Source organism: Bos taurus, chromosome 14 (assembly GCF_002263795.3).
Source record: "Bos taurus isolate L1 Dominette 01449 registration number 42190680 breed Hereford chromosome 14, ARS-UCD2.0, whole genome shotgun sequence".
Taxonomy (NCBI): domain Eukaryota; kingdom Metazoa; phylum Chordata; class Mammalia; order Artiodactyla; family Bovidae; genus Bos; species Bos taurus.
Window position 1 is genome coordinate 4,551,915 of NC_037341.1, and position 20,853 is coordinate 4,572,767.

The window sequence follows — 20,853 nt, forward strand, 5'->3', positions numbered from 1 at the left end:
TCCAGGGTATCTTCCCCACCCAGGGATCAAACCCAAGTCGCCTGCAGTGAAGGCAGATTCTTTACCTTCTGAGCTATGAGGGAAGCCCTAACTGGGAAATAGTGAAGGATAGGGAAGCCTGGCGAGCTGCAGACTTGGACACGCTTAGTGACTGAACAGCAACAACCACAGTGTAACATAGCCCTATGATCCTGAGTCCCTCCAAAGGAAGTGAAGAACTCTCATCCTCAAGGTCAAGTGAGAGTATCTTATTCTCTGGAGAAACAGTGACCATCTGGTTCAGGCGGCTTTTTTCTTCTGCCTGTTCTTTGAAACGGTTGGAAACAATAACGAAGCTTGGCTTCAGGGTTATTTTATATTATTATTATATCCCTTATTATAAAGAAGGGACTTTCTGTCCTTCCTGTTCCTAGAAATGGCCAGCAAATAATCTAATGTAAAGAGTCATCATCCTTGTCATCTTCATAATACCAGGAAATCTGTTGGGTTTTGAGGATTTCACAGTTAAACACACATTTCTTTAATCCTCATCTCATCTGGACCTGACACTGATTGTGTCAAATAAGCAGGGCATGACTTTTGCCTCATTTAGCTCCTGTTTACTGTCCTGCCCAAGGCCACACAGCAAGAAAGTAGCAGGGGTGAGTCTAGAACATCTCTGTTTGCTTTACTGAAGGAGAGCCTGTTCTAAGCCATAAAAAATTCAAGGTCATGACCTTGAGTTGTTCATAACCTTGAATTGTTCATAGTCGGACTTGGCTTTTACAACTTCCCTGAACTCTAATATTCTGGAAAGTTGTCCCACGTGAATGTGGCCTGGGTTACAAGAAATATCATGACAACTTCTTAGCATCTTTGTTTTCAAATAGCCTAGACCTCACCCAGACATTGTCAGGCCTGGAGGGTTGGGAGGGTTTCCCCCAGAGTTTTGACTGCTTAGCACAGACCTGATTCTCTGGGGGGCTCCTGTGTGCAGGCAGAGTCATGGCCATCTGCTTGGAATGGGAGAGGGAGCTCAGGCCACAAGCCAGTGCCCTTGAGAGCATCCTGGCTTGGACTCTGGGACAGAGGGTCTCTGCCAGATCAGCAGCACCTGTGCTTCGTAATCTGTGCTCTCGGAGCCATGTGGGGCTGGAGGGAGAGCTCTGCAGAGGGAAGGTGGTTGTTTGAGTTGTAGGCATTTAGAGGCACATAAATATGCAAAGTATTGATATCACTCATTTTTGGGGAAAAGAAATAGCAGAACCCAAAAGTGTTTTACTCTTGCTTTCTGGTTTGAAGTTCCAGATTGAACTATTTCCTTTGGACAGTGGGAGTCATTGGAAAGCTCCTCTCCTTCATCTACCTGCTCACTTGTTTCTACTCATCTCCCCTCCCTTCTGTTCCCTTCTCTTGATCCACCCACCTTCTTTCCATCAATCTTGTTTTCCCTCAAAGTTCTAACTCTCCTTGTATATCCTCATCCATGATATTGATCCTGACATGTAAAAAATGAGACACATATTTGGGAAGACTCTAAGCTACATCTTCTCATTGGACCAGTGGTCTGGTCACCAAATATGCAAAAAGCAGTCTAAAGATAATCTCTAGATGCTGCAAACAGCATCGTTTCATCCTTTTTTATGGCTGAGTAATATTCCTTTGTGGTTTCTCTGGTGGTTCAGAGGTAGAGAATCCGCCTGCAATGCAGGAGATGAGGCTTTGATCTCTGGCTCAGGGATATTCCTTGGAGGAGGAAAAGGCAACCTAATCTAATATTGTTGGTGGGAAAATCCCATGGACAGAGGAACCTGGTAGGCCCAGTCCATGGAGATGCAAAGAGTTGAACCTGACTGAACATGCGTGAAATATTCCATTGTATATTTGTACCACATCTTCTTTATCCATTCCTCTGTTGATGGCCATCTAGGTTGCTTCTGTGACTTGGCAATAGTGAAATAAGTCAGAGAAAGACAAATATCATATAAAATCATTTATATATAGAATCTAATTAAAATGAGGCAAATGCACTTATTTATAAAACATAAACACAAATTTCGAAAACAAACTTATGGTTAACAAAGGTCAAACATGGCTGGGAGGGATAAATTAGGAGCCTGGGATTAATATTCACTACTATATATAGAATGGATAACCAGTGAGACCTACTGTTATAGCATGAGGAACTCAATATTCTGTACTAATCTATATGGGAAAAGAATCTGAAAAAGATGAATATATGTATATGTATAACAGAATCACTTTACTGTACACCTGAAACTAACACACTATTGTAAATCAACTATATTCCAACAAAATTAAGAAAAAAGTGAGTCAGAATATTTGAAATAACACTTGGGATATGCCAAGACATGTTCTTTTCACTAATGTAAAAAATATTAAAGTGTAGAAAGAGGAAATGAGCATCATTTCAACAACAACAAAAAACAGTTGAAAGAGAAAAGTGACTTTTACCCAGCAGCTGGGAAGGGGCAGCCTCCCAAAGTCTGAGCAAGGTCTTTCAGCACAGAGAGAGCGGGCACCACCTTCACCTCTGGGTGCCCAGTACCTGGTGCATGAGAGGGTGCAGAGCACCGGGTGTGAACGAGCACCCTCTGTCTGCCAAGGAAGGTTCCGTGAACTAGCAAGAGAGCCAATCATAGAAAATTCAGGAAGTGGCCTTGCAGAAAGTCAGGAAGAGGGAGCCAGGATAATGAGCAAGGTGTCCAAGTGTGGGTTGTCATTGTCGAAGAAGGGAGAATCCTGGTGGGAACAAAGCTGGCAGGCACTGTCACAGTGATGCCCACAAGCCCAGAGGGTGCCTTGTGATCAGTGAACCTTCCTTGGCAAGGAGGCACTTGTTTATGCCCTGGTTACTAGTGATGAGAAAATGCCACAGGTCCCACAGGGCATCAGAAATGCCTCATCCTGGGCTTAATGGGGCATCTTGGGATGTGAGGGTCTCCTGTAAATACTGCTAAGTCCTGTTTGTCAATCTGCTGAAAAATCAGAGGAGCTCAGTCTCATGTATGTAGCCACTGGAAATGCATTCAACAGAAAGGTGCTACGACTTTTCTCGAAACACAATTGAAAAATCATCCTACTGTATTTTGCATGTCAGCCACGTGCCTGGTCTTCAGATCTTGATTTATTTTATCCTCTTTGGTCTACACTGATCACAGAAGGTCAATGTGTGGAGATGCCCATTTTTCATGTGGAAAGCTGCTCTTACAAGGAATGATGTCACTCGCCCAAGAAGGCAAGTGATTGAACTGTTTTGCTGGCTGTCCCTCCAGGTATTAGACGGCTCTGCGTTGCTCTGACCTTCAGAGTATTTACTCCATCCATCCTTGGGCATGATGTCAGTCTGACTTATAGATCAACCTGGCCTTGACAGTGATAGAGAAAGGTCTGGTGCAGCAAATAAAAACAGAAAGGCACTTGCACACAAGGATCATTTCTGTTTAAAAACCACATCAATTTGAATCCAACAGGTCTAAATAGGGCTGCATTGAGCCAGTAATTTTATTTCCTTCATGATGAAGTGCCAATCTGAGCGGCCGTGGAAACAACCTGGGATTTTACATTTCTTTTTTTCTCCCTCCTCTGAAGCAATAAGGCAGGTGTGCAGCGTCACTGCGCATGGGGTGGCAGCAGTGACCGTGTGTCCCTGTTTCTGAGGGACAGTTTGAGCCAGCTGGGGACATTGCACAAGGCACTCAAGCTGTTTCCCCTTGCTGGTTGAGCTCATTTTTAAAAACATTTTCTTGCTTCCTCTGGCAGTCACATTAGTTGTTTCTCAATAGAGCTTACCTTTTGCTAGGAAATGGGTGTGTTTAAAAATTAGGCATTTATTCATTTTGGGTTGCACTGAGTCTTTGTCGCTGCACGGGCTTCAGTTGTGGTGAGCGGAGGCTGCTCTGCATTGTGGTGCGCAGGCTTCTTATTGGGGTGGCTTCTCTTGGTGCAGAGCACAGGCTCTGGGTGTGCCGGCTCCAGTAGCTGCAGCAGGCTCGATAATCGCGGCGCTTGGGCTCTACAGCGTGGGCTCAGTAGTTGTGGCACGCGGGCCCCGTTGCTCCGTGGCATGTGGAATGCTCCCGGGCCAGGGGCCGAGCCCATGCCCCCTGCATTGGCAGGCAGACTCCCACCCTCTGTGCCACCAGGGAAGTCTGAAATGGGAGCATTTTGCTCATTCACCGGAGACTTCTCTTCCCCGATGTTATACATAGACCTGAGGATGGGTCCACACAGCACCTCCTCCTGTAGCAACCGATGGGACACCTGCCTCCTCCTCTTTGCACCTTGGTCTCTTCATCTGTGATGAGGACTTACCCTAGCAATTTTCTATAAGGACTAAGGAAAGAAACACATTTAAAAAATATGTTGGAAGCTGTGAAATACCACTTGTTTGGCCATTATTATGAATGCATAATGATTACTTTATATAAATATTAATATTATTGATTTTAGAAGATTTCTAGATTTTTCTAACTGTGCAGTTTAAGTGATTTGGAGGAATTCACCCATTTTTCTCTCCATAGTAATCCTGATCAATGGACACAGGAAGATCCTGAAATTCAACTTAACTCTGAGTCAGTGTTTAGGGATTAGGGTACATTTAGAACCCATTCTAGTATTCTTGCCTGGGAATCCCATGAACAGAGTAGCCTGTGTAGGGTCATAGACAGAGGAGCCTGTATAGGGTCATGGACAGAGGAGCTTGTATAGGATCACCAAGAGTCGGACACGATTGAGCACGCACGCACAGAATGTATCAGAGGACATGAAGTTGAACAGATTCCTTAATAAACTGGATATCTAGTATAATGAGAATTAACACATTTATCTAAAATGAAAGACAGATTATCCTTCATATCTTGTGTGGTATGAAAGCCACATTTTCAGGAGAGAGAGATTCTGTGGGCACTAGGGCATCTCTGGAGAAGGGAGGGCAATTTCTGTCTTTATCTCTGTGTTATTATCTCTCGGAGAGGGGGATTAAGGAAGACATTATGGAAGAAGGGGTGTGTAAGCAAGAGAAGAATTTCACAGGTACTAATTTCTAGCCAGGGGCTTCCCTGGTGACTCAGATGGTAAAGAATTTGCCTGCAATGTGAGAGACCCAAGTTTGATCCCAGCATTGAGAAGATCCCCTGGAGAAGGGAATGGCAGCCCACTCCAATGTTCTTGCCTGGAGAATTCCATGGGCAGAGGAGCCTGGCAGGTTGCTGTCCATAGGGTTGCACAGAGTTGGACACAACTGAGCCACTAACACTTTCTCACTTTCACTGTCCAGCCAAGGAGCGTTGCCCAAGTGATGGCAAGTGATTTAGCTAAGATCTCATGACTTACAAAGGCTTGAACAATGTTCTTTCTGACATTTGGTGACCATAAATCTTCCATGATGGAGTCGTGTTCATCTGTAGACCTTGGTCTTTGGGAATTGAAATGCAGTTTGGGGCCACTGCTTTCCTTGAGCTGGACTGATAGCCCAAAAGGCTGAGGATCCAGGGCAGGACGGGAGTTCATGGGCTTCTACCGGTTCTTGTTTTGTAGACAGCAGCAGCCCACACTCAGCCTGCGTCCACGACAGCACCTTGCGCAGCCGGGTCTTCCAGATCTTATACAGGAACGAGGAGGTGCCCATCAATGATGCCGTGATCTTCCGAGCTCATCTGCTCTTAGACGGTGAAAGGGTAAGTCCTGAGCCTACCACCAGCCACAAGTGCTGAGTCCTCCTGTGCCTTTTTTACCCATTGCTAGGAGCCTGCCAAGGTGCTTCAGTTACACTGACTCTTTGCAACCGTATGGACTGTAGTCCGCCAGGCTCCTCTGTCCATGGGATTCTCCAGGCAAGAATACTGGAGTGGGTTGCCATGCCTTCCTCCAGGGGAATCTTCCTGACCCAGGGATCAAACCCATGTCTCTTATGTTTCCTTTATTGGCAGGTGATTTATTTACCACTGTGCCACCTGGGAAGCCCCATTGCTAGGAGAATGGGGCGCAAAGAAGATGCTCTGGGTTTGTTCTGAAATCTGACAGATCAGGACTTGGGATTTTAGAGCATTCCTGCACTTCCTGATTTAGCCAGTTTTGTACTCATGCTTTTGTTCGTTTACTTGCTTGTTTCATGTACCAAGTGAATCCTGTTGACTAACTTGCTGGGTCTCTGTCAGTGGGTCAATCAGCAAGTGTTTGCTGAGTACCTACTTTGTGAAGGGATGTGGGGCAGGCCCTCAGATGATGAGAAAGCCTGAAGAAGGCACCAGGAGTACTCCCTCAAAGGATGGATGCTTCATCAGAAAAAAGACATACAGACAGGCACTGGGAGCTGGAAAAGACTCTTGAGAGTCCCTTAGACTGCAAGGAGATCAAACCAGTCAATCCTAAGGGGAATCAACCCTGAATATTCATGGGAAGGACTGATGCTGAAGCTGAAAGTCCAATACTTTGGCCACCTAAAGTGAAGAGCTGACTTATTGGAAAAACCCCTGATGTTGGGAAAGACTGAAGGCAAAAGGAGAAAGGGGTAGGAGAGGATGAGATGGTTAGATAGCATCACTGACTCAATGGACATGAATTTGAGCAATCTCCAAGTGACAGCAAAGGACAGAGGAGCCTAGCGTGCCGCCGTCCATGGGTTGCAGAGTCAGACACGACTTAGCGACTGAACAGCAACTAGTAGCTGAGATGCACGTGCTGCTGCATCTGCAGATGAGCACAGGGCACGGAGGATGGAGGGGAACTCTGCAGGGAGACATTGATGCCTTCACAACGAAGCCGGCTTTGAGATGCCAGGACTAAGACTTCCTCAGACTAAGAGAAAGATGAAGGGCATCCCATACAGGGGGAACAGTATGAGTCAAAGCCCAGAGGCCTTGGAGCCAGGCATCCCTGGAGAGGGTGCCACTAGAACAGAGGCCCTGAGGTAGGGATGGGAAGGTGGTGAGGAATCCTGCCGTTACTAAACCCCAAGGTACCCAACCATCATCACTGGTTGCTTTCCTTACGTTCTCCCCACACCTTTGTAAATCAACTCTGTTTAATGAACTGAAGCCATCATCTACTTCTTTCCTGGACTCTGGTGGGTACAGGCCATTTAGGCAAAGATAACTAGAGGTGGTTTTGGGGGCTCAGGGACTCCCGGTTAGGCTGAATGCCCAAGCTCAGCTTCCCCGAATTCTACTAAGAGAAGGTCACTTGACTTCTCATGGGCCATTGTCCTTTGGCACATTGATCTCAGAGAGCTTCATGGACAGAATGGTTATGATTGGAGGCTGGGTTTTGGACATGACTCAGGTCTCTCAGTCATTATTCCATCTGAACTCCATCAGACTCTCTTTCCTGCCCCTATGAGTTCAAATCTTTTCAAGGTTTGCACTCAACACTCGAGTTGAGATCACATGAGGTCGCCACAAGCCAAGTTCTGAGCATGAACAGGGCATGTTTGCCAGCACTTAGTCCTGTGTTCATTTTGTACAAGACGTTGTTCCTATGGAACACTGTGTTTTCTTCTGTGTGGAAAGTCACTTATCTTTACTAGCTAATAATTTATTATTGTGTTGGGGTTAATCTTTATGGCAGCAAACAGTGTTATCATTAATCATTGCATCTGGATGAGTGACAATTAGAGTTAATTAGATACGTTCATAAAAGCTGTATCTCTGGAATGGATGTGTTAGCTCTAGGGAGTGTCTGTTTATGGTAGCCAAAGCATTGCGTATGGCCAGGAGGCCAGAGTTCATGGTCACACATGCACACAGTCCTGGGTGTGAGCAGTAGGCGTATGCAGTGCTGACACAGGCAGCACACAATTTCCTGTGCTATGGTAAGTGCAGAATGGCCTTTCTTCACACACTTTTATGTGCTTTTTCTTGCATAGTTACACAAAAGCAGTGATCTATGGAGTAAGAGTGGGCTTCCCCGCTGAGTGGGCACAGTGGTAAAGAATCTGCCTGCAGTACAGGAGCCACTGGAGACTCGGGTTCAACCTTTGGGTTGGGAAGATCCCCTGGAGGAGGACATGGCAACCCACTCCAGTATTCCTGCTTGCGGAATCCCAGGGACAGAGGAGCCTGGTGGGCTACAGTCCATGGGGTTGCAAAAGAATTAGAACGACTTAGCAACTTAGCATGTAGGCAAGGAGTGTAAACATAATCATTTTACCCCCAATTTGCAGATGAAAAACAAACTTAGGTTGGTTGGCCCAAGGTCACACAAATGCTAAAAGACAGAGCAAGATCTGCACCCATGTAACTTGGCTTCCAAAGCTGCTTTCTTATCCCCTCAGCTGTGGTACAGCTCAGAAAAGAGGTTCATAAGGGAAGAGAAGACACAAGAATTACTATTATAAGTGGAGTTGAAATCAGTTACCTTAAACTGTACAACCCACAACACAGGTTAGGCTGAGGGAGAAGACTGAAGAAGTGAGAAACCCTTGACTAAATCTGGACTTTGGACCCACTAACTAGTTAAGCCTTGGAAGTGACTTTCCTGCACTGAGTCTCAATTTCTTCATTTGTAACTGGGGAAAATATGTCTTATTTCAGTTATTCCCACATTAAATAAGATAGTGTATGGCAGTGGTATGTGTCCTATATAGTGTCGCTACAGAGTAACCCTTCTGTAAATCCTGGCTAGGTTATTGTTTCTATTACAGTATAAAACAGTAGAAAGTCACCCACCTGGGAGGTTGGCATTAACAGATGCAAGCTACTATATATAGGGTGGATAAACCACAAGGTCCTGCTGTATAGCACAGAGAACTATTTCAATAAGCTATGATAAACTGTAATGAAAAAAATGTAAAAAAAGAATGTATACGTATACACATTCTTTTTTATAGTTTTTACTTATATTGTACTTATATATTCTTTAACATATATGTATGTACTATAACATTCTTTTAAAACGTTTTTATGTTCTTTATATATTATGCATATATACACACACATATTTTATATATATATATACACACACACATGACTGAATCACTTTGCTAAGTAGCAGAAATTAACACAACATTGTAAGTCAGCTCTTCTTCAATTAAACAAAAAAAACACCCTTGAAAGGAAGCCATCTCTTTAACCAGAATAAGGCAGGGCAATGGAAAAGCAAGTTTGTGTGTGTGTGTGTGTGTGTGTGTGTGTGTGTGCGCGCGCGCGCGCGCATGCGCATGTGAGAGTGTGTATTTGGAGAGAGAGGCAGGTAATGAAGAAATGAGAGAAGTGAATGGTTCAAGAAACCAGTGACTGCCTTCTGGAGCATCTTGCAATTAAAGATGTATTGGGACCTCAGTGAAGTCATAGCCAGGCTCCATCTAGTGACAGCTGATCCTGCTCCTAAATTTCTCTCTTTGCTCCAAAGAGCCTTGCAGCAAGTTTAAAACTGGAGCCTACAGTGAATTTTTGTTCAGTAGACAAATGCATGCTCGGAGGTGGTTAGGAGGGCTGGTTTTGCCAGTCTCACTCCCCAGGGGCTGGTGACAAGAGGCTGAGTTGCTTGGGTTTTGTGTATAAAGCGGGGTGCATGATTATGCAAAACAAAGCTAAGAGGAAGTTATTCATAGCTCTCAGATTCAGCAAAATGTGAACTTTGAAATGCTTAGATTTTTTTTTCACAAATTTTAAAACCCTGGGAAGCTAAAGATAAATTTCATCCATATGTCTCTGCCTAAGTTATGCTTAACCAGGAACATGCTTCCGAAGAGGCTTTTGGGTAGGAGACTTCCATCCCTGCAGAATGAGGGCATTCTTGTAAAGAAACAGAATCTAGAGGTGGGGGTGGAGAAGAAACACATTTATTCATGAATGCTCTTCACATGGGGGGCATTTTTCCTGGAGCTGTGGATCCAGAATGGATTAAGCCTAGTCTGTCCCTTAATGATATCAGATTACAGGGGACACTAGGCAAGAAAGTGGCCAGAGGGGTTTAGCCACAGGCAGACGGAGTTTCTCAGTGAGTCCCCTGAGCCAAGTGGAGCTTCTGAATGCCAGCTCAGCGTGGCCAGATCCAGGGATTGTTTTTTCAGAAGCTGGAAACCTGCGATGGAAATGTGAAAACTGCCTGATTCCTAAGTGTTTTCTGCTTGTTCAAAACACAGTAAGAAATGTGATGAGGACTAAACAGAAGGTGTCCGCAGCTAACATTGTTGTTGTTCAGTCGCTAAGTCATGTCTGACTCTTGGCAAACCCATGGACTGCAGCACACCAGTCTCCTCCGTCCTCCCCTATCTCCTGGAGTCTGCTCAAATTCATGTCCATTGAGAAGTTAATATTGGGTTGGCTAGAAAGTTCGTTTGGGTTTTTATGTACCATGTTATGAACTTCTTGGCCAACCTGATATTTGTCTCATGGGCTTGTAACCCCAAAGTTATAAAGCTGAGACGATTTTATAGGAAGCATTGAATGCTAAGATAGAAAACAACAACAACATGGTTTTGCGGTTCATGGAGGAGAATGGTCCCATCTGGCCTGAGGGTGAGGAGGAGGTGACCCCTGTCCCAGGCATGTGGTACTCACCTGGGTTTCCTGAATGGGGGCATCAGTGAGATCTGGTTTTTAGCAAGTGACTCCTGGGGTCACCATCTTTTAGGTGTGCATGAGAAGTTGGCAAGTAGAACAAATAGGTTCCCGTGCTAGTCAAAGAATACGGTGTTTTAAAAGCTGAGAATGGAAACAGTCACAGGTAGGATGTGAAATGCTGAAGTGTCTGAAAGCATAAAAGGCTACATGTAATGGATTGCAAGACAAAAGTGCAGGGTCCGCTTTCTTGTGAAGCTGAGTTGCCTTGGGAAGTGACTTTATTTCCTTCTCTGAACCTGAAGGATAGTGCCAGCCCCTCGAAGGCGCCACAAGTAATGCCACCTCCATCATTTTCCCATCTCTAGCCAAGTGGGGTTTCCTCTGTGGAAATTCCCTGCTTTCACCTTTCCAAAGCAGGTGCCAAAGAACCCTTCACCTCTGCTTCTGAAGATTCCAGATCAAATCTCTTTGGGAAATAAGTTTCTCAACAGTCCTGCAAGCTAGAAAACTGACTTAACATTTATTTTCCTGTAAACTGACTTTTCCTGAAATCTGACTGCATAAATCCCTTCCATTTTCCATGTAATATGGACGCCCTGTGCCACCAGAATTCCATAGAACATGGAAATTCTGCTTTACACATAAATGATATTTATTTTGCAATGAGCTTATTATTATTATTATTATTTAACTTTGGGAAATTGACCACCTCAGTGTTTTCTCTCAACCAGATCTGACTCCTGCAATCCTTAAACGTTGTTTCTCTTCCAGGTGGAAGAAGCGGTAAGTGAAGTCGATTTCCAGCTCAAGGTGGATTTGCACTTTACGGACAGTGAACAACAGTGAGTGTCCTTGGAATCCTTCAAGCGTGATGGTACAATTCCCTCTGCTGAGCCCTTCTCCAGCTCTAGGGTATCTTGATAGCCATGAACCTCAGAACCTCGCTTAGAAACCTGGTTCCTGATCAGCTGAAGAAACGTGGACAAGCAATATCTATGTGGTCATTTCAAGCTGCGTGCCTTTTAGGCAGCTTGCTCAGTGGCTGCAGACACCGACAACTCCTGACTTCCCAGCTTTATTCACTAGCACCTTATCTCCAGCACTCACCCCCATACACTTGCAATGCAGTATTAATTAGGTCTTTAGATGATTGACCCTGCTGCTGCTGCTGCTGCTAAGTTGCTTCAGTCATGTACAGCTCTGTGTGACCCCATAGACAGCAGCCCAACCAGGCTTCCCTGTCCCTGGGATTCTCAAGGCAAGAACACTGGAGTGGGTTGCCATTTCCTTCTCCAATGCATGAAAGCGAAGAGTGAAAGTGAAGTCACTCAGTTGTGTCCTACTCTTAGTGACCCCATGAACTGCAGCTCACCAGGCTCCTCCATCCATGGGATTTTCCAGGCAAGAGTACTGGAGTGGGGTGCCATTGCCTTCTCCGATGATTGACCCTATAAGCCTATAAACCTCAAGGCCCCTTCTGCATCAGAGGAGATTCTGCCTGGATCCTCATCTTTACACTGAATTTTTGCTCTTATGTTTCAACTCTGAAAATCCACTGATGTATAACCTACTGATTCAGTAAGGAAGCAACCCTCCTTTTTCTCATAACTGCTTCCTTTAAGCTTGTTCTGTGGCCTCTTCCTTCTACCCTAGGGGTGAAACAGTCATGTCACAGCCTGTTCTTTCATGTCATAAATAGTTCTTTTTTCAGGTATGAAAAAGTCCATTCCCAATGGGGAATGATCCCAACGATTATTGGGATCGGCACTGCCTCTTGGCTCCACTGCACCCCAGCTCCGAGATTTCTCAGGGTGGGAAACTCCCACTATAGCAAAAGGGTTTGTGGAGCCTCTTTTACAGCTTCCTGTTTCCTTCCGCCCGGGTTGTGTGGGCCTCTCAGGGTCAGGCACAGAGACGAGGGAGGAGATTGCAGATGGCGCTGGGAGTCATGCTTCACGGGTTCAGTTGCAGGCAGGACGCTTCACAGGGTAGATGCTGGATCACTGCTTTATCTACTCTCGGGGTGTGCTTGTGACTCCTTGGAGCTAGGCCCTTTAGCTGGTTCCCCTCTCCTCCAACCCCTGCAGTTCTTTGAAATAATGATGCCTCTTATGGTTGGGTCGTTCACTCCTTGCCAGAAGCTCTTTTGGCAGATTCTTCTCTGGGGACTGCACATCTGGCTCTTGGATAATGACCACAGCACTTTCATCCTCATCTCACGCTGGTGGGGACTCCCACCCCGTTGCGGTTCACTCTTCTTTGGCCTTCCCAGCTACCCTCAGCTTCTTTCCTGAGGACCTTTGCAGGATACGTCAGGCACCAGGACCTGTGTTCCTTCTATTCTAGGGGACACAGGGCATGCCCCCTTGAAGACTCCCCTGATTAGGCTTAAGGTGAAGATGGAGGTGCTTCTTTTCCATTGGTTTTATTAGCACAATGTCAGCACAGTCTGACCACTTGATGCAAATTAATCCTCGCTTCTGAACCCCACAACCTCTTCAGCAAATGCTTCGCCTTCTCCAGTGGGGAATAGGAGATCAGGTGGCCAAGGGGCTGATGCCAGTGGAACGATTCCCAAACCCTTCAAATTTCAGAGTCCCTGTTAGAGCTTTGCTTCCTTTCTTAAGGACTGTCCCATCCCTGAGATGTGTCTGATTGTTAAGGGAGTTTTCATAACATGGGGTGTTGAATCAGAGGGACCATTTCTAAAATGTTAGAAACCTGACTATGTCTCTGCTTTGAGAATAGACACCTGCTGATGTGTATGTAGATGGTAGTGCCTCATGGCTTGGCTGGCAGGAGGATCTGTCCATGGGCCTGCCACTGGGTCTGTGCTCAGCATCACAGATTCCTCACGCTTGTCTTTATCTGCACCCCAAGCCCTTCTGGCCACCTGCTTCTCTCATCACTTCTGCTTACCTTTTGGAGGGGTTGTGGATGCTTGAGAAATCTTACCTTGCTCACCCCATCCCCAGGACTTATTGTTCTAGCACCATGTGGAACTCAGAAGCCCCATATGAAGCTGGCCTTCTTTCTAAGCTATAAACTCAGAAGTGAAGCCCTTGTCTCTATTGTTCTCATGTTCCCTCTCAACAATCTAGGATTTCTATCATTCACTCACTTTATTAATTTCATTAGGACCCCCTGATCTATATTCTTACGCCTCTTCCTTCAGAGGTGTTCATCCATATCTCCCTGGCACACATTTCCACTGGATCACAGAACCTTGTCATTGATCCTAAACTCAGCCTAGAAGTCTTCCCCTACCCAGCCCTCCAGGGTGGGAAATGATCAGGTATGCGAGATACAATAAACGTGCCTTATTACCATCAGAATAGTAGTTAACAGAGAGGCTACGTGCGTGCTGGGGACTGGCCCAAAGCAAATGTAACTCAGCAATGGGCTCTGAGCTCATTGACCATGAGACACTGGGTACATTCCGGCAGTTTTCTAAATCTCAGTAGTCTCGTTTATAAGACAGGCTTCATTACCGGTTCTGTACCTCACAGGTCTGTTATGAGGATTAAGAGAGGGAATATCCAAGCCGGGCCAAGCGCGTGGCCCAGGGATCAGTGTCGTCTTCCTCTCTGTGGCTTCCTAGATGTGTGTGGCGCAAGTTTCCGTGGGTCACTTCCTCCCTATAGCACAAAGTACTTAATAACCATCAGAGCAGAGTGTTTCCTTGGAGTATAAGATTAGCTAAGAGGAACAGGAAGCCAGAGGCCGGGCAGGACTTGAAACTGCCATATTTTTTAATTTTCATAAATTGGGTTTAGGAATGACAAAGCATCTCTATTACATCCTGGGGGTAGACTTCAGGCTTTGAAACATGACCCAGGCAGTCAGCTTCTTTTGGATCCATTTAGGCCTGAGCAGGATCAAAACGGAGGAGCATGCCAGGTGATGTCAGGGGCGCAAGGGCTCTGAATGTCCACCCTGTCCAGTGGTTCTCAGTGTGGATGGGATGATTGTGTCCCCCAGGGGAATTTGGCCAAATCTGGAGACATTTTCTCATTATTAAATTTTTTTTTTCACATTTTAATTTTTTGGCTGTGCCATACAGCGTGGATGCAAGACCTTAGTTCCCTGAGCAGGGATCGAACCCAAACCCATGCCCCTGCATTGGGAGCTCAGAGTCTTAACCACTGGACGGCCAGGAGGGCCCTCTGGGGACATTTTTGATTGTCACTCTGGGCAGGGGGTGGGTGCTCCTGGCTTCTAGTGGGTGGGATCCAGGGATAGTCCTAAACATCCCATGATGCATAGATTGCACCCCACTCGCCAGCAGAGCATTGTTCAGCTCCCAAGGGTCTGTATCACTGAGGCTGGGAAACCTGCTCTAGCCTGACCTTGCATTTGAAACTGCTGCTCTACCAAGAGCCATGACTCTGTGCTTGCACAGGGATGGGGGCCTCACTTCTCCCCGAAAGATCCCACCCTGTCCTGGGCAGTCCTGCCTATCAGGACATTCCTCTTTACTTCAAGGGACAGGTCACCCCTGTGTGCCTTCCCTTAGTTGCTCTCAGGCTCAGTCCTTGAGGCTACACATGAAAGACCTCAGCTGGACACACACGGCTCTTCACGCCATCTCTTCCCCTCCAGTTAAACACCAGGGCCCTTTCTCTGTTTTGTGTTTGTTTGATTTTCTTCTCAATGCCATCCAGTTCATCTCTGTTTTCTCCCACCTTGTCGTTTTGTTGTTCTTTCGCTCAGTTGTGTCTGACTCTTTGCAGCCCCATCGGCTGCAGCATACCAAGCTTCCCTGTCCTTCCTCTCTCCTGAAGTTTGCTCAGACTCCTGTCCATTAAGTCAGTGATGCCATCCAACCATCTCACCCTCTGTCACCAGCCTTCTCCTCTTGCCCTCAATCTTTCCCAGCCTTAGGGTGGGAAAGATTGAAGGCAGTTCAGTCCTTTCCTATATTGAGACCCACCCCCCCCCCCCCCCCCCCCCCCCCCCCCCCCCCCCGCCAAATAACTGAATTCTGTCTCCATCAGTTACAAAACACGAGAGAGGAGGTATGGGGAATCCTGGATGAAACTGATCAGACTCGATTGCTCTTCGGAGGTCATTTATTCATTCAGTCACATATCCCTTTTGATAAACAAATATCTGACTGATTTCTGATGTGTGCCCAATTCTGTGTTTGGTGTTAGGGATTCAACAGTGAATTAGTCACAGTTCTTGCCTTTAAGAGGTAGGACTCTTGCAGAAAACACAGTGGTAGCAAGGAAGTGCTGTGCTGGGGGCCCATGGGGGAAACACAAGAGCACGCTGGGACATGGGAGTCCAGGAGGGCTTCACTGTTGAGCCTGGAAAAGCATCTGGGCATCTTTTCATCACTGCAAGGTGAGCTCGGCATCCGTGATAGCAGAGTGTGAGCCCAGCTCTGCCACATAGCAGCTGTGTGAGGTCCCGGGGGTTGCTTTCCATCTCTGAGCCTCGGTTGCTTCATTTTTCCATCATGGCAAAAAAGTTTTTACCTGGCAGAGTTATTTGCAGGGAGGGATTGGATAAGCCAATGGGTGCACAGTGTTTGTGTGTGGGCAAGGTTGCCATGGGACTCTCCTGGAGGCAGGGATGCGCCACCACCACTCACGTAAATCACTCCCCTCCCTTGCAGGCTGAGGGACATGGCCGGGGTCCCCGTGATCAGCAGCCGTATGCTGGGCCTGCATTTCCACCCCCGGAGAGGCCTGCATCACCAGGTGCCCGTCATGTTCGACTATTTCCACCTGTCGGTGATCTCGGTGACCATCCACGCCGCCCTGGTGGCCCTGCAGCAGCCGCTGATCAGGTATGAGGTTACATGTCCTGTGGTTCTGGGGGCAGGGTGACCGCTTTGGTTTCCTTGTTATGCTTGAGTCTCCCATGTGGCTGAGATGCTGAGAGCTGCCCAGGGGACATCAGTGCAGACCAGAGAAGCTCCCCCAGGCTGCAAATTTCAGCTCTGAGCCTCCCTGAGGGGCAGAGGAGAGGTGGACAGGGGCCTGGGGGAGGACATGGATGGGGAACCTAGGAGCTGAATGGTTTCAACTTGCTGTCTTCAGCTGACCTGGCTTCTTTCTAACTGTGCCTTATTTGAAAAGCCACCTAACATCTCTGAGATACACGGTCTCCATCTCTAAGCCAGGACACTCGTGGGGGCTGTCCACATAGGTTTTAGTGAGTCTCACATGAGGACAGTGCCCAGCATGCAGTTTTCTGCCCCCTCCTCCGGTGGCTGTTTGTTTAAGGGTAGAACCACCTGAGTGGTCCCATGCTTTCTCTTCAGGGAATTGTCCCAGCATCTCCATGGCCTCAAGGTGCATTGAGGTTCTATGAATGCCACAACAGAGGGCCCAAACTGGCAACAACAAGCATGTCCTATCATACCCGGGCATCTTCATCCAAATGCCTGGCAGGACCAGAGGTGCCATCAGCTCGCTTCAAACCTCCTCCATGCGTGAGGGTGTGGGTTACACATGTGAGCAGAGAGATATTTGGGGATGAAATCTTGTATTATGCAGTTTCTGGAAGGGAACTTTCCTGATGTCCCTTTTCAGGACACTTCTCAGTGCTGGGGGTTGAAATGCAGATTGGGGAGACTCCAGTCCCCACTCATGGCTGCGTAGGGGTCAGTGTCCTGATCCCCTGCTGGGGTCAGCATGTAGGAAATGAGATCTTGGTGGGGTGATGTGACCATGCTGTACTTCCCTGGTCACCATGCCCATCTGCTTGCTGAGCTCCGTCCTGGGCTCTGCCTGCTAATGGGGCTATTTCAGCTCCTCTGCATAGAAAGTTTAACCTCCTAACAGAAATAATTCTTTGCAAGTTTGTCTGTAGCCACCTTGCCAGAGAGCATCGCAGATAGAAATTCACCAGCAGAGTTGAGGCTTCTCCAGGGATGGGGGTAAAAATAGACCTGCCTTCTGTTCTCTGGGCTCTGCAGGAAGGATTCCTATGAGTTCACTCACAGTGGTTGGGAACCCTTTAAGGTTATGGGAAATACCTGTCAAGTAGGGCAAGCTCCAGTTTTTCCAGAAAAGCAGTTTTAGCATCAGTTGTTAAGTCCAGCGAGGAAGAAGCAGGTGTGGAATGAAAATTTTACCTTAAAAGATCCTTCCCTGAAACAGACTCAGGTCTGTTTAACCCTCAGTGTTTAAACCTCAACTGGGTACACCTGAGGGACTCGGCAGCTCAAGGTCACACTGAAGTCAACGATGAGTTATTCTAGTGACTAATTTGCAGTTGGTCCTCTGAATGTGCCATGAGCATCATGGCTCATACACAAATTCTCCATTTCTACTGCAGTGTTCCATTTATCCACATTCTAGCTAAACTGTAGAGTTGCTTCAAATCTCGGTTCTAAACAATTCCAAGACATGATTCTATTAGAGTGGATTGTATTTGTGGTATTATTAACAATAGCTATATAAATAGAATAATGGTTATGTTAGATTTTATGATTTTGTGGTATTATTGACAAGAACTTCTAGCATTTATTGCATCATTGTTCTTTGCCAGACATTGTACTTGCACTTGGCTAAACTCATGGAATCCTCAGACAACGCCACTGTTAAGGTGCTGGTATCAACCTTTTTGACTTATGAGGATACAGGGAGGTTTAAAACTTTCCCCATGGAGCTGGAAAATGCTGCTGCTGGAATTTAAATGCTGGTAGGCCTCAGTGGGTAAAGAATCCACCTGCAGTTGCAGGAGATGCAGGAGACAGGGTTCAGTCCTTGGGTCAGGAAGGTCCCCTGGAGGAGGGAATAACAACCCACTCTAGTATTCTTGCCTGGAGGGTTCCATGAACAGAAGAGCCTGGTGGGCCATGGTCCATGAGATCACAAGAGTTGGACATGACTTAGCAACTAAACCACCACCAACTCCCATGGGCTTTTCTGATCTCCCTTGATCCTAAGATGGATGGTTACCATCTCTCTGTGCTCGTTAATCTTGTGATGACTTGCAGAGCCGAGCAGGGTCTGTATTTTTGCCTGTGGAACAGGTACAGAGTTTCTAACTAGTGTTGACACAGTGAAAATCTTTGACATCCACGATCCTATGAAACTTCTGTGTGGTCATGTCGTGGAGGTGGATACTGTTTTCCCTTCTCCCACAGAAGAACAGAGGTTCAGGAGGGGCCTGGGGGTTGGAGGACTTCACTCTGGGTTGTACCAATGACAGGAGCAGTTGTAGGACTCATACCACATCAGATGGAGCCTCCCCTTGTCTTTCTGCTCAAGATCCCATGCTGCCTTCCCCTGTGGTTAGGTCACCTCTGCCTCCATGCATCTCATCAAGCAGGTTGTGGGCATTTACAGACAAAGTGGAATGTGTGACATCCTTGGCCCCAAAGCTCATGTGCCAGTTACACCCACTTGTCCTGGTGGCATCCATAAATGTCCCACCCAAGCATCCCTCGGGGGTGAGCTGTGTGTGCGTGCTCAGTCGCTTCACTTGTGTCCGACTTCGTGCCATTCCGTGAACTGTAACCCTCCAGGCTCGTCTGTCCATGGGGTTCTCCAGGCAAGAATATTGGAGTTGGATTGCCATGCCCTCCTCCAGGGGATTTTCCTGACCCAGGGATTGAACCCACATCTCTTGTGTCTCCTGCATTGACGGGCTGGTTCTTTACCTCTAGGACCACCTACTATCTCTTCTAACTGGCTTATCTCAGGCTCCCCAGCAACAGCGTCAAGGAGGCGGAATTAATGGCACCATCTTTTCCTTTACATCCTTCGACAAAAGTTAGACACATTTTCAATTCTTTCAATTCACTTCTTTACAGTTTTACTCGCCCAGGAAGAGGCTCCTGGCTTGGGAAAGGCGGCCCAGACACAGGACCAGAGCAGTCTAGCCTTTCCCTGGAAAACCTGGTCTTCGGAGCTGGATACTGCAAGCCGACCTCCTCAGAGGTAACGTCTGCGTGGGGCAGTGGCCCCAAGACTGCAGACCTCACTTGGCAGGCTGTGTCTGTTCTGTGAGACTTCTGTTCATTTCAGATGCTGCATATAGAGTTTCTCTGCTCCCTCCATCCTTATCTCTTGTTGACCCATCCGTTCCTTCTTTGGTTGGCTGCTACATTTATCAATCATATTCCTAATGCCAGCCCCCAGGGTAGTGGCAGAGAGGAGGGTCTTCACATGGTACGCCTGTCATATGGCCCCTTGAAAAATATGGTTCCATGGAGGTCATGGGACATGTTGTAAGAGGCTTTCCCTCCTGGACCATGTGGAACCTCAAAAGCCCTTTGACCATAAGCTCATTTCAAAACCTGGCTCCATCCTTCATTTGCTCACTTCTCTGAGCCTCAGTTTTCCCACCTGTAGAATGGGGTTGCTGATACTCAATAACCTCGCAGGTGAGTATGTGTGTTCATTGCTGTAATAGGTAAAAAGTTCCATCCCTGCTCCAGACCCCCCAAGGCTTGACCGAAGGCTTTATCGTGACCATATCATAGCCCAGCCTCTCCCTCTGTCCCATGCTGCTTCTCACTCCTGCATATGCTCTGCCTCTGAGACCTCCCCAGTAGACCCACCTGAAAATCTCCGACTTAGACTCTGTTTTCCAGGCAACATGGTTTGGAACATCAGGGCATATCAGTGGTTGTAGATCAATTCAGTGCATCTTTGACGACACTTCTATCCCCAGACATGAGCCTTTGCTGGGACCACAGGAGCACAGGGTATGATGGTGATCGGGTGTCTGCCCTGAAGGAACTCCTGGGTGCCTGTCTGCACATCCTCGAATGCCCCTCTGAGAAGTGCTGTCTGATCTCCTAGCAAGAAATTCTCCCTCCCAAATGCTTTCTCTACAGTCAACTCTAGGCATCTCTGTCTTTCCTCCAGTGGGCTCCAGACAGCTGGGGACAGAGCCCAGTGCCTTCAACTCCACATCCTTAGGGCCCAGCACTATGCCTGGCACATGTGGTTAACCCTCAGGAGGTGTGTGTTGGATGGATGACTGATCCAAGTACCTGGTCATGTTCATATAGAACTCTGAGCAGTGAGAGAGCTGAGTCACAGAGGGGTTCCTTGCCTTATACGACGGCAGACAGAGAGCAGCGGGAGAGTGAGGCATCTCCATGGACACCTGGATGCTAAGAGGGAACCGTTCAGAAGCCCTGGACCTGGTGTGGCTTGGGATGAGGAACAGTGTAGATCATCTCCGCCTGTCTGATTCTGTTACATCTGGAGAGGCCGAGCATCACTGCAGTGATGAGGCAGAGAGAAGGCTATGCTTTCAAATATCTGCTCTGCTCAATACTTTGTGATGTGGCGGACTCTATTCACCCTGTAAAAATTTAGGCTCCTTCAGTCTAAAATGGGACAATACCTATATCTTAGAAAGGATTTTAGTA

At 47.1% G+C, this 20,853-nt stretch overlaps 1 protein-coding gene across 5 annotated transcripts in view; it reads left to right on the top strand.

Annotated features, from left to right (window-relative positions):
* Window positions 1-20,853, top strand: part of FAM135B (family with sequence similarity 135 member B) — a 264,276-nt gene that overhangs the window by 164,317 nt on the left and 79,106 nt on the right. For all 5 annotated transcript variants that reach the window (XM_059874287.1, XM_059874288.1, XM_059874289.1 and 2 more), the window contains exons 4-7: window positions 5,539-5,678; window positions 11,277-11,347; window positions 16,129-16,302; window positions 19,282-19,408. In XM_059874287.1, coding sequence (XP_059730270.1) covers window positions 5,539-5,678; window positions 11,277-11,347; window positions 16,129-16,302; window positions 19,282-19,408 — 512 coding nt within the window. The remainder of the gene's footprint in view (window positions 1-5,538; window positions 5,679-11,276; window positions 11,348-16,128; window positions 16,303-19,281; window positions 19,409-20,853) is intronic.